The sequence below is a fragment of the Balaenoptera musculus genome, chromosome 2, assembly GCF_009873245.2.
Source record: "Balaenoptera musculus isolate JJ_BM4_2016_0621 chromosome 2, mBalMus1.pri.v3, whole genome shotgun sequence".
Classification (NCBI taxonomy): domain Eukaryota; kingdom Metazoa; phylum Chordata; class Mammalia; order Artiodactyla; family Balaenopteridae; genus Balaenoptera; species Balaenoptera musculus.
Window position 1 is genome coordinate 76,113,420 of NC_045786.1, and position 13,360 is coordinate 76,126,779.

The 13,360-nt window shown below is 40.9% G+C and overlaps 1 protein-coding gene and 1 long non-coding RNA gene across 5 annotated transcripts in view; one reads left to right on the top strand and one right to left on the bottom strand.

Annotated features, from left to right (window-relative positions):
* Positions 1–13,360, top strand: part of LOC118889689 — a 77,397-nt gene that overhangs the window by 53,365 nt on the left and 10,672 nt on the right. The gene's annotated exons all lie outside the window — the stretch shown is intronic.
* LOC118889687 (myocardial zonula adherens protein) overlaps positions 1–13,360 on the bottom strand; it is a 100,451-nt gene that overhangs the window by 28,134 nt on the left and 58,957 nt on the right. For 2 of the 3 annotated variants that reach the window (XM_036841705.1, XM_036841706.1), the window contains exon 11: positions 2,751–2,834. The exons of the other annotated variant lie outside the window; for it this stretch is intronic. In XM_036841705.1, coding sequence (XP_036697600.1) covers positions 2,751–2,834 — 84 coding nt within the window. The remainder of the gene's footprint in view (positions 1–2,750; positions 2,835–13,360) is intronic. 3 annotated transcript variants of the gene reach the window in all.

Here is a 13,360-nt window from a genome sequence, read left to right on the forward strand (position 1 = left end):
CCTCATCTCCTAGGAGGTGAAATCTCTACCTAGTCCGACAAAGAATGGTAAAATATTAATAAGGAATGCATACTTTTTAATAGTGCTAAAGATAGGTCAATGATAAGGGGTTCTGAGTTTGAATCACCTTGAAGCTACCTAGTCCTATGTTGTAAAGCAAGAATTGTGTCCGTCCAAGAATTGGCATCCTCTAGCCTTAGCTATTCGGAGAAGGTATTCCATGTCCTTTGGATCTAAAAGATCACTGCACTTGTGTGGAAAGTGTCAAAATGATGTTAACTAAGGGAAGTTGGCCTTCGGAAGATACTAAAAACCAAGAACACAAACAATGAAGGAATAAATTAAACCCAAGATACTTAATATTTTAGAATAAGTTAAAGTGTAAATGTATTATCAATCTTGACATTTTGTCTATGTTTTATCTGCTGTTTAAGGTGGATGATCAAAAGGAATTAGTCATTCTAAATTTGTAGTAGAATTTAAATAGTTTAATCAACCAAATTTATAATCAATGTTTAAATGCTCAAGGAATGATGGTTTTCAAACCATTTTTGAATGGCTTATTGGATATACATAGCAGACACAGCCAGACGCACCCATATGCTCTGGACACTCACCATTTCCTGGCATGCCACTTGTGACTTTTTCCCTGGGGCTTCCTCTGTCCCCTGGAGCCCAGTTGGCTCTGCCCAGAGCAGGCCAGAATTGCCACACCCCCCAGGAGCTGCCCTCACCAGCTACTGATGGGAGTTAGTGGATAAATGCCCTAGCTTTCTGACCTTTTGGTAAGGGTAACTCAGAGGCCAGTGCACATCATCTTCCAGAGATGCCCAGGGCAAGTGAGCAGCAGCTGTCCACAGTGGTAACCTCCGTAAGGCACCCATTATTGGCCTTCGACCTTTCCCTGACTCATTTCTCCCCTCTCCCACTGGGGCTTCCTGGGATCACCTCCCAAATAAACTAGTGGGCTCATATCCACATCTCAGAGTCTGGGCAACCCAAACTAAGAGAAGAAAGGAATTTAATAAATTAAGATTAAACAAAGCACACATACGTGTAAGGAAGGCTCTTCTCAATGCAGAGTACCCCTTGGACATTTCCTAATCTCCCAGGAGGCTTGAGTAGCACAGCCAGGGGAAGGGGAGAGGGGTGGGCACTGTCTTGGGTAACCTTCTGCCTCTCCTGTTGGCGTCTCTTTCCTCCCTCCTGGAACCAGCCTCTCTCGGGACCCATGACTTTCACCAGGACACTCACTCTCTGACTCTCACTGGGAAAATATGATTCCTCCCACAGGGAGCTGTGATTTCAGAGGGCAATCTTAGAAACAGAAATGTCCATTCATAAAGCTGGAGGTGGACTCAGTGACTGCAGAGGGGAAAACATTGTGACAAGACGAGTGTCCACTTACTCAGCTGTCAGGACACTGAGATTCCTGGGCTTTGAGTCTGCTACCAGGTCCCCATGGGCCACGAGGGACTTCTGCTTATGACTTTTATAGGCAGCCCCCCCACCACACAGAGTAAATAATGACACTGCTCCCCATCCCTACAAACATGGTGGTTAAGAGCTCAGGCTTACCCATTTCTAACAGTCACCTTGGGCAGATTCCTGAACATCCCTGAACCTCAGTTTCTCTAGCTACAAAATGGAGGAAACATAATCTAACTCACAGGCATCGCTCTTAATAAAGAGAGAAAATGATGGAGTGCTTAGGCATGTCAGGCACTTTGTATGCACTCTCACTGCATGGACACACACGTAGGTACCGTTATCATCCTCAATTTCCAATTCTAAGAAACTTACCTAGGGTCAGCCAGCTAATAAGCAGATCTAGCATTCAAATTTGGGCAAGTCTGATTCCACTCTTAACCTCTAGGTTATACAAAAAATAAGGAAAGTAAAAGTGCCCAACACACACTAGGAGCTTAATTACTGTCATTACTTTCCTGTCTTCTTTATTATTCTCTCCTGGGCTGTCTCTCACCGGGGAGGGACTACAAGCGGGGCACAGACAAGGAGAGATTCACAGAGGCTCAAAAGCAAGAGGCTCAACGCCAAGTTCTTAATAAATAGTCTGCAGAGAAAACAGAAGGCTTCCCCTTCTATTAACACCTAAGCTCTTAAGGTTCTTCCAACTCCATAATTTCCTTCCCTAGAACCTCCACAAAATCCCCAAAATGCCTTTCAAAAGGCCACAAAGTCAGGAATACTAAATATCTTAAAAGTTCCAGGTGAAATTAAGTCACCTGGAATGAGAAGTCTGTCTCAGCCTGGCTCTGGCATTAAGCTGTGTGACCTTGAGAAAAGCCACCTGCCTTCTCTGTGCCTTTTTTCTTTTTCTTTTTTTTTGGTTAATATGGAGCTGATAATCCTTGTCTTGCCTTTCTTAAAGTTGTTGAGAGGATCACTGAGAAATGTATGTGAAAATACTTGGCAAATTATAACATACAACACAGATGTGGGGAGTTATCAGTATTCATCAACAGCTTATCAGACTTGCTAAGAAAATTCCTGAATAAGAAAAATGGGAGCCAAAAAGCAGAGGTGAGCAGCAAGGGGGAATGAGGAGAGTCAGATGGTAAAGAAAAACTAGCTGTCAGAACCTCATTTTCAGCGTTGGCAGTTAACCTTCAATCAATTTTATAAGGCCAGGAAATAGCCATATTTTTAATTAAGTGTCGGTGGTAGGCTCAGCAACATAAAATTTAATGATAGGGAAGACCCCAGCTTAAAGAAACGCAGCTTCTTACCTCTCCTTCTAAGAAAGATATCTTTTCTAAAAGCTGCAATATTAAGAGCTGTTTCTGCTGCACCTTTTTCTTTAGTGATTCAATCTAGAAAGAAACAAATTGGAAATTGTTATCAAAAATGCAGAATTTGTACAAATTAATCAACTGGAAAAGAAGCCTTTGGTTTTCATTCAAATAGAAACTACACACTGGTTCTTTTGTGTTCTGTGGAACAGTATGAACATGAGGTGCTTCATGGAGGCGGGTGGGGGGGGCGGTTCTGTGCCCGGGTAAGCTTGGGACATCATACGTGGTTGTGGAGTTGTTTCATTAGGTCTGTTTAGCCTAACATTTCTGCACTGATTTTGCCGTGTAACCCTTAGTAACATCCCACCGATGCTTTGGGAAATGCAGACATAACTCTACATAAAAGAATTATTTCGCTTGAATTTATGCAGCAGCCTGCATTTCAGACATTCTGCTCTGTTGTTCCTGTTCGTATATTCATATTTTGTTCAACCAAGTGTCAAAAGTTTTGCTCTGGGAAAAAGGTCACTGTCACTGAAAGTAATAATCAAATTCAGAGGACTGAGGACTCACGTGGCCTGGGTTAAGCAGGGAAGGCTTCTGAAAGACAGAGACTTGAGCTGGGTTTTCACCTTTGTTTCTATACTATATCTGTCTTGGACTACTCTAACTTTGTTTTTCATTCACATATCATGTCTCCACAGACATATTGTAGGTTCCCTAAAAGCAGGAACTAGGGTGCTCTCTACCAGGCCATGTTTTGGACAATAGTGGGAACAGTATGTAGGTTCGATAAATAACATGTGATTTTGAAGAATGCACTAATTTTCCAACAACCTTTTATATGATATTTGAGCATCTGCAAAATCTTTTTTAAAAAATCCCTCTCTGTGCAAAATGACACAATGCCTATAGAAGGGACTCTAGCGATAACTGAAAGAAGTACAAGTAGGGACTTCCCTGGTGGTACAGTGGTTAAGAATCTGCCTGCCAACGTAGGGGACACGGGTTTGAGCCCTGGTCCGGGAAGATCCCACGTGCCGTGAAGCAACTAAGCCCGTGCGCCACAACTACTGAGCCTGCGCTCCAAAGCCCGTGCTCTGCAACCAGAGAAGCCACCGCAGTGAGAAGCCCACACACCACAACGAAGAGTAGCACCCGCTCGCTGCAACTAGAAAAAGCCCGCGTGCAGCAACGGAGACCTAATGGCAGCCAAAAATTAATTAATTTATTTTAAAAAAAAGAGAAGTGTACAATTACATTTAACCTTTGACCCAGCAATTCCATTTCTAGCAATAGATCCCAAAGAATCATTAGCCAAAATATGAAATGACTTGGACACAGGATTTTTGTTTTTTAGAAAACACACACACACAAAAACAGAACTCCATCAATAAGTGCCTGATAAATAAACTATGGTTCATCTTAACAGTGGATGCCTATGTAACCTTCAAGAAAAAAACGAAGATCTCTAAAACCCTGATACGATATATTGTAAGGAGTATATGGTATGCTGGCTTTGGTGTAAAACTGGTGAAGACATATGAATGAATATATATTTGCAAAATGAAACACCGCAAAGATCAAACAAATCTTAATTATTAATATTTACCAACAGAGAGCGGGAGGAAATTCGATGGAGGAGACAGAACAAAGACTTTTGTGATGATACCTTGTTACATAAGTTCAATTTTGAAAGCACATTTTACACATTCAAAAAATAAAAACCAAAAAGGGGAAAAAAGTGAATCCTAAAATTTGAAAACAAACAGAACAAAAAGAACTTAACCGTATATCAAATTGCTTAAACGAATTAACTCAAGTGTTGTTAGGACAAGGTAATTTGACTGGATGTTTTTAGTGGAATGTGCTCTAAAGATAAACAATTGCACTCACTGAGAAAATTTTAGTAGTAATATTGGTATTATATTTTTAAACTATTTGATAGATTGTAGTGTAATAACATTTGGAACCAAGATTTTTAGTGTAAGAAAAAGAAATACAAGTACGAAATCAAAAAAGTAAGAAAATAAAGTTTTGTTAGATTTGAAATGAAAGTATCAGTATGAATTCATAATCTTTTATTTTCTTTTAAAAAGTATACTAGATGAGCCTAAGACACCTTATGCTACCTGAAAACAAGGACATGAAGGGTCTCCCTTGGGGCAAAGATGGGACAATATGAGCATCAAAAAGAATAATGAGTAAAACACATGGAATATATATTTTTTAAAACCCTGAGTATTTTATTATTCTTAAAAAAGAAAAACAAAAACAAAGCAGCAACGAAAACTCCTCGAAAATGACAGTGGAACCGACTCCTTACTTAGAAGCTTGGCAATTTGGATAAAAGAATAAAGCATTGGGCTTCCCTGGTGGCGCAGTGGTTGAGAATCTGCCTGCCAATGCAGGGGACACGGGTTCGAGCCCTGGTCCGGGAAGATCCCACATGCCGCGGAGCAACTAGGCCCGTGAGCCACAACTACTGAGCCTGCACGTCTGGAGCCTGTGCTCCGCAACAAGAGAGGCCGCGATAGTGAGAGGCCCGCGCACCGCGATGAAGAGTGGCCCCCACTTGCCACAACTAGAGAAAGCCCTCGCACAGAAACGAAGACCCAACACAGCCATAAATAAATAAATAAATAAATGATAAAAATAAAGGAATTCCTTTTAAAAAAAAAAAAAAAGAAAAGAATAAAGCATTTATCCTGCCTTACTTGTACAAACTGCACGTTGAAATTACTCAAAAGTCCCAGTTTATGAAGAAAGAAGTTTTACTCTGCAGAAGAATTCCAGTTAATAAGTGGGGAAGGAATGAGAGAATTCGAAGATCACCATTGTGCGATCCCCTAGGAAATAACTGACTCAAGCAAGCTTCACGGACAGATGACACAGTGAGGGGCAAAGCTGGCGAGGGACTTTACGACTTTGCTGTGGGCTGTCACCACCTGATCCACGATCAGCCTTAGCATCACCCAAAGTGGGATCACCAGACATTGTGTGCCCCCGGAGCAATACATAATGAATCACACAGCACCACCCTTGAAGTATTCTTGCCTCCCCGGACAAAACAAAGTTGAAACGGAATCTAATTGAGCTATTAAGGAAACAAAAAGTCAAATTCAGAATGTGGGAACGTTTATAGGACAACTGACTTAGTTCCTGCAATAAGTCACTGGCTGGGGGTAAATTTGAGTTAGGGGGGCCGGGGGAGTAAACAGAGCATATGCTCTAGATTAAAGGACTTCAGAAACCTAACAACCAAATACAGTGGACCTCTCTGTATGCTGACTGGAACAAAATATCAGTTAAGAGACAATTTTAAAGACATGTTGGAAAATGTTATTACAGACTAGTATTAAATGGGACCAAGGAATTATCATTAATTTTGTTAGGTGTGGCAATAAGCATTATGATTACAGAAGAAAAAGTCCACATGTTTTATTGATGCTTAATGAAGTATACAGGAAACATGCAGAATGTCTGGGATTTGCTTTAAAATAATTGCACAAAGGAAAAAATAAAAGGAAAAGAAGGTGTAGATAAGGCAAATGTGGCCAAATCTTGCTGCTTGTTGAATCTAGGTAATGATTCATCATTGCGCTCTTTGTTCTGAGAGAATGTGACATTTTCATGATAAAATATTTTAAATTCCACCTGGTGTCAAAAAATATAATTCTCTGACATGAAAAGCAAACCATATGAAATAGAATACAATAAGAAACATACTTAAGAAAAAAATTGGTAATTATTTTTTAAATTAACAATTAAAACCAGTCACTGGTTATCCTTTCGTACCTATTAAATTTGCCCCAAACTACTGACTGAAGAAATCAGTGTTGGAAGGGCTGGGAGGGATAGCTACTCTCATGTGTTGCAGGTGGTGCTGTAAATTAGAATGACCCTTTGGGCAATGTAGCAATAAATATGAAGAGCCATAAAGCTGTTCATACCCTTTGACCTACTAATCCCACTCCTGGGAATTTATCCTAAGGATATAATTCAGATGTAGGAAGAAAGCTATATATACAAAGATGTTCTTGCTCCAATTATTTATAATAGAGAGAAAATGGAAATAACCTTAATGTCCAGCACTAAAGGAATGGGTAATAAATTATGGAATATCACTTGGATGGAATATATTACACAAACACTAAAAACAAGTACATTACAAAATGGAAAAGTGTTTACAAAAAGCCTCAAGGGATAGAAAAACAAGAGTTTACAATGATGAAAGTAAAAGCTGAAAGAAAAGTTAGATAAACGAAATCGTTCCGGGGTTGGGGTAGGATTATGAGCAAAACAAAAGTTTGTTTTGTTTAAATTTCCTTCATTTTTGTAGGAATAATTTTCAAAAATCATCCTTACAGTGTCCCTTTTTCATTCCTTCTTATAGTGTTAGAAATTTTTAAAGCTTTTAAAATCTTTAAATGATAGGCAAAATGTGTACTGAAATGAACTAAAATATTCCAAGAAGGTCAGGGGTAATATTTCATCAAATAACACAAAAAGTGACTTCACGCACACTAGTTTCACTATCTCTGAAGTAATCAGAGTGCTTTGTGAGTCAAGAGAAGCAAGAGGTGTAGGTTAAGGGCACCCTAGTGAACAGCTCATAGGAAGAGACCAAGATGATTCTGCTCACCTTTGTCCCTAGATTTTAGTTTTAAAAAGAAATAAATGCAAAGCAGAGATATCATCTGGAGAGACAGCTGAGGGGAGAACTCTGGGCTAATGCTAGCATGAGGAGGCATCTCATTCTGGAGAAAAAGAATAGGTCGAGGGAAGGATGCAGGGGATCTGAAGCTTCAGACAACAAGGCTCGTGTTTTTCAGCAACTGATGCTTCAAGAAGCGATTGTGCTCTTGCACTAAAAATGCTGTGCACACTCATTTGCTTTCATCCTTGAGCATTTCTCATAGAAGCATCTTGTACAGTACATTCTGTGGCCAGAGTTGACTTGCTTGGATTAGAGAAAAAGAATGCTTAGGTTGGCAGTCAGTTCATGGCTGGCCCCTCATGCCCTAGAAGGGGTGCCAACTTTGAACCCCAAGTTACTCCCCCCTGAGGTCTGCTCCTGGAGCACATCCCATGCCTTCTCCCAAGTGCAGCACCCAGTTTCTAAAATAAGCAGGCTCTCCCGCATCTGGGTTTGCTAATATTCTAGGTATCGTCTGACTCCCAAGCCTTTGGTTCTTTTCCACAATATCTAAATCACACATTTGTGTGGAAAATGCTGTTATTTCTGACTGCCAACTTCAAAGAGCCTTGAAATATCGTCTCCTATAGCACCTAGCATGATAAACACTCAAGAATTAACTACTACTATGTTATTACTGGTATTTCTCCCTCCCTAGACTGTCAGCTTGAGAGTAAAGACCTTGATCATCTTCATATTCTCAGACACTGAATGGATGAATCAAAGAATCTGTCCATCCATTATCTCTAAACAATCCGCCCCTTAGACTTCAGGGGCAAAGTTGTCTGGAACAGACTCTTGGAGGCCTAGATGAACCAAGACAGACTTGCTAAAACACATAACCTCCAAAGCAACCCCCAAAATCGGGGGCACCCAAAATCCAGGGAACTATGCAGCCGGTATGCAAGTAAAATCCATTTGGCACCTTTGCTCTCACTTCTTAACTCATATAAGTTTGTAAATTTGACCTTCAAGAGGTTTATGTACACTTCAAGAATCTGCATTTAAATCTAGCTGTCACCAGGTGGTGGTAAATGACCCAAGTTACCAGGCTCAAGTCAAGGCATTAAGAAATGAGAAATTAGATGAGGTCTGGAAAATGAGTGCTTCTATTTTAGTTAACCCAAGAATGTAATCTTGTTGCAACAGTTAAATTTAAACATCAAACAGTAAACCTCCTTATAGAACAAAGGGAAGAAACCCATCTTGGTAAAATCTAGAACCTTTTAACTGATGTTAGTTAACTCATTGAACTGATGTCTAATTTTGTCTTCATTAGCATGTTTTTTTTTTTGTAATTCAAACTGTGTATATGTCTTGCAGCCTAACTGATAATGCAGGATGCTAGGTTTCTAAGACTACAGGCCAGATTGATATTTAAGGTGGGCAGTGGGGGGGGGGGGGTCATCTGGTTTCTTAAAACTGGAACCGGCTTTTCTTCACATCAGCCACATTTGAGTTACCTGCATAGATGGTTCGAGCTAAGCAATCCCTCTTAACCAGACCCACACACTGGAGTCACCTGGATGGAGTCATCTGCTTCTAGGCTCTACCCCAGAGATGCTGCATATATCACCCTCTTACTTAAAAACCCTCCCACGGGGCTTCCCTGGTGGCGCAGTGGTTGAGAATCTGCCTGCCAATGCAGGGGACTCGGGTTCGAGCCCTGGTCTGGGAAGATCCCACATGCCGCGGAGCAGCTAGGCCCGTGAGCCACAATTACTGAGCCTGCGCGTCTGGAGCCTGTGCTCCGCAACAGGAGAGGCCGCGATGGTGAGAGGCCCGCGCACCGCGATGAAGAGTGGTCCCCACTTGCCGCAACTGGAAAAAGCCCTCGCACAGAAACGAAGACCCATCACAGCCATAAATAAAGAAAGAATACTGGTCAAAAAAAAAAAAAAAAAAAAAAAAACCCTCCCAAGCTTCTGGGGGGTGGGGGTGGATAAATTAGGAGTTCGGGATTCACATATACACACTACTATATATAAAAGAGATAACCAACAAGGACCTACTGTATAGCACAGGGAACTCTACTCAATGTCTTGTAATAACCTATAATGGAAAAGAATCGATTATATATAACCAAATCACTTTGCTGTACACCTGAACCTAACACAACATTGTAAATCAACTATACTTCAATAAAAGAAAAAAGTACAAACAAAACAAAACAACCCTCCCAAGCTTCTAATGTTCCAACTCCCTAGCGTGGACATGAGGCACTTCTGCTGTGGTCCCAATTTATCTCCCCAGTTTCATTTCATGCCTGCTCTGTCCCACAATGAACCCTACTTAGAAGCCACTCCATACTCTCAGCGTGCTGTGGACATACAATGGTCCTGCTGCCAGGCTTCTGCACAGGCTGGTCCCTTCACCAGGCATGCCCTTCCACCCTCCATTCCTTTTTCCACCAGGAAATCTGCTGTCAGGAAGTACTCAACAGTTGCCTCCCAGGCCAGCTCTTCCCAAGTCCTCCAGGCTGGCTTTGTGTCTCTCTCCTCTGTTGCATTTCAGCCCTTCGAGCAAACCCCTAGTAGAACCCATCATTGCCACTACCACCCTTTGTTTACATCCTTCCCTTGCATCAGACAGCAAACCCACATGGAACAGATGTTTAGTGCATCAATTATCTTATATGAAAGAGCAGTCCTCTTAGGAGGTGAAATCACCCCTATCAATCCACACATTTTTATAAACTTCTTTGGAAACAGATTCCTATAGTGAAAGGATCCCTCCCAATTTCTTTCAAAAAGACCTTGTATGTCAACCAGACCAAAATGAAATTGTACAAAAATTTAGTAAGGTCCTGTTATGAATTCACAGCAACCCAGGAGGTTGCAAGGCTTTTCAACTTCCTGGAATTTTTTTCCATTGGTGACAGACATGTAGGGTCATTTCATGTTAGATGTCAGAACGTGATACAGCCCTATAATTAGAAGGATGTGAATAGTACCCAATTGTGCAAGACTCATGAAACATAACTCAATATTGAGGTTGGGGATGTGGAGAGAAATAAATGAATATAAGAAATACAGCAGCAAATAAGTATTAAATACTAGATAGCACTTGATATGGTTTTTTTTTAAGAAATTGTGCTTTGGGGTGTTTTCTCTTACCAGCTGGCAAATGATGATACACATGTATCTGAAAATGCCTTATGTAAAACAGGAGACACAATGAAACGGCATGATATTAGAAGATATGTTAAAACTGATGATCACATTGAATTAAATTGTTTAAAATCTTGTAAGGAAAAGGGAATTCAATTTTTTAAATCCAAACTGTCTAAGTTTATGATATTATTGTTCGTTTTCTTTGAAATCTGTTTTATTTTGTTTTCATTCTAATTTTAAGAATACCAATTAAAGTGCACAGGTACTTTTATTCAAAATCAGGGTGTGTGTGTACGTGCCTGTCATGAAACTCGACACATTAATAAGGTTTCCAAACCTCTATCACCAACACCCCACTTTGTTACTCCTTCTAATGGGCCCTCATTTAAAAACACTTTCTACTTTAAACTGCATTGATAAAGAAATAATTCATTTTCCCATTGAAAACGTACCAAAGATGGCTAATTGCCAATCAAAGCTTCTAATCAAAATGAGATAACCAGGGTTCTGAATTCTAGGTCAAAGTAAAGCAAAAGGATACTTGAATGTGAGCCCTTCTCAATTTTTCATGGGAAAAGTATGCTGTTCGATTATTTGAAAATTTGACAGGAAAATAGCTTGAAGATCCCCATTATTGTTATCAAAACCCCTAGAGATACAGGGACTTGGCGAACAGACTGGGGCACAGTTGGCACAAGACAGGCAAGAACCTTCTAGAACTCACCTGGGGTTTTAGTCACCTCCCTTTGCTCTCTCTTGTCCTGACCCAGCCTTGTTTTCAATTCAACCTCTTGTGATCTGGCAAATAGCTTTCTCCATTTCCCTCAACAAAACAGGACTCGTGTTTGATCCCCAAATACCTCACCCTGAAAAATGAGAATAATTGATATCTAATACTCTTCCTCCGAAAAGGTTTTTTATTTTTGCTGCAGTTTCTCTTAATTCATTTTAGAAGTGTTGTAACACTGTAATTTCATAGTTATGTATTTTTAAAGTGCATTCCCTTTGATAAAAACCACCATGGTAAGAATTTTAAAAATAAGGTTACCCTCTTTTCCTAAAAAATAATAAAGCACGGGGATATATGACAAGATCAGGATCTGCCCTGCACTAATGCAGCATGAAAGAACAGTTTAAAAAGGACAAGGAAAATGGTACATTATCTCATTTTGGGGGGAGTGAAGGGAATGAATTAAGGCCACGACAAAACGAAACTGAAAAATTGCTAAATGAAGCTCTGAGTGGGGAAAATGAAAAATCAATGAAGGAACGGAGGAGAAAAGGTACATTTTTCATCTTCATGATGCTTGATTGGGTTTGTAGAAATTCATTTTCAATTAATGTGTCTTGTGGCATTCAGCCAGGCCAGATATGAACAGGGCACACATTTTAATCAATTTTTTTCTATTAAGTTTGAAGTAATATATAATAATAGAACTATACTATTCAAAAGGATCAGTTGAAACTGGCTTCTGAGGTAAAATAATCTAATGCGGTTTGACTTCTATCTTATATTAAAGATAACCCAACTTCTGTTTAAGAAGAAATAGCACCCTGGGTGCCTGAACATGACTGGGCTATATAAACATCAGGGAAGGATATGGATAAACTGGCGTTCCAATCTATGTGCATTCACTGGGAAGGAAGAAAAACGGGTGTACCGAGTACCAGGGCTTTTGCTGGCTTAGCTCATTATTCTCAGAAACAACCCTAAGAGTCGTTATCCCCATAGACGACGGAACTGGGGTTCCTAGAGTTTCATTGTCTGTTCATTCCTTAACAGTCAGCTGTGATCCCCTCTGCATCGGGCCCAGTGCTAGATTCCGGGAGCACCACAGTGAGCCAGGAAGACCTGGTCTCCACTTTCAAGGAATCAACATCCCAGTGAGGCAGTAAATGGAGAAAGAAACACACACATTAGTGCAATAAGGGAGCAGGCAGAATGATGTTAGGTCTCCCCACCTACCCAGAGATAGGATGCACCTGCCGTCTGCCGATGGGGTGGGGGAAAGGTTCAGACGACAGGGCTAAAGAGGTAACCAGCTCGTTCCAGCTTGCCCGGAACTTTCTAGGTGCTAGTGTCATGAGTCAGGAACCTTCTCATTCGCAGGCAAACCAGGACAGGTGGTCACCCTAGAGCTCGATGCTGGCAGGGCTGAGATCTAAACCCACTTCTCTTTGATGACGAGGCCCGGGCTCTTCCGTTCACACCAGCCTGATGGCCAGAGGTTGGCCTCTATCTTCCCTATGACGACAACCTATCGCGGCAACGCTGCCTAGAAATTACGCAAGGCTGGGAAGAATACTGGCAGGTGATACCTTCTTTAACAAAGGATTTGCTGGAGCCCTAAGTCTTCAGGCTATTCTTTCCTCCTCTGTGACCTTATTGGAAGGTGGGATGGAGAAGTGGGAAAGAGGGTCCTCTAAGCTTCTCTATCCCTGCGCTTCCCTGGATGGGTACAGTATCAGGGACAGAAGACCATACACTGAACAGGAATATCCAGGGAGAGAACTGTTTCAGGCTAAACAATTAGAGGAGGTACAGGCATAACTCATTTTACTGCACTTTGCTTTATGGTGCTTTACACGTCGCATTTTTCACAAATTGAAGGTCTGTGGCAACCCTGCATTGAGCAAGTCTGTCGGCACCACTTTTCCAACAGCATTTGCTCGCTTTGTATCTCTGTGTCACACTCTGGTAATTCTTGCAATATTTTAAATCCTCCACCAGCAAAAAGATTACAACTCACTGAAGGTTCAGATGATGATTAGTGATCATTTTTCAGCAATAA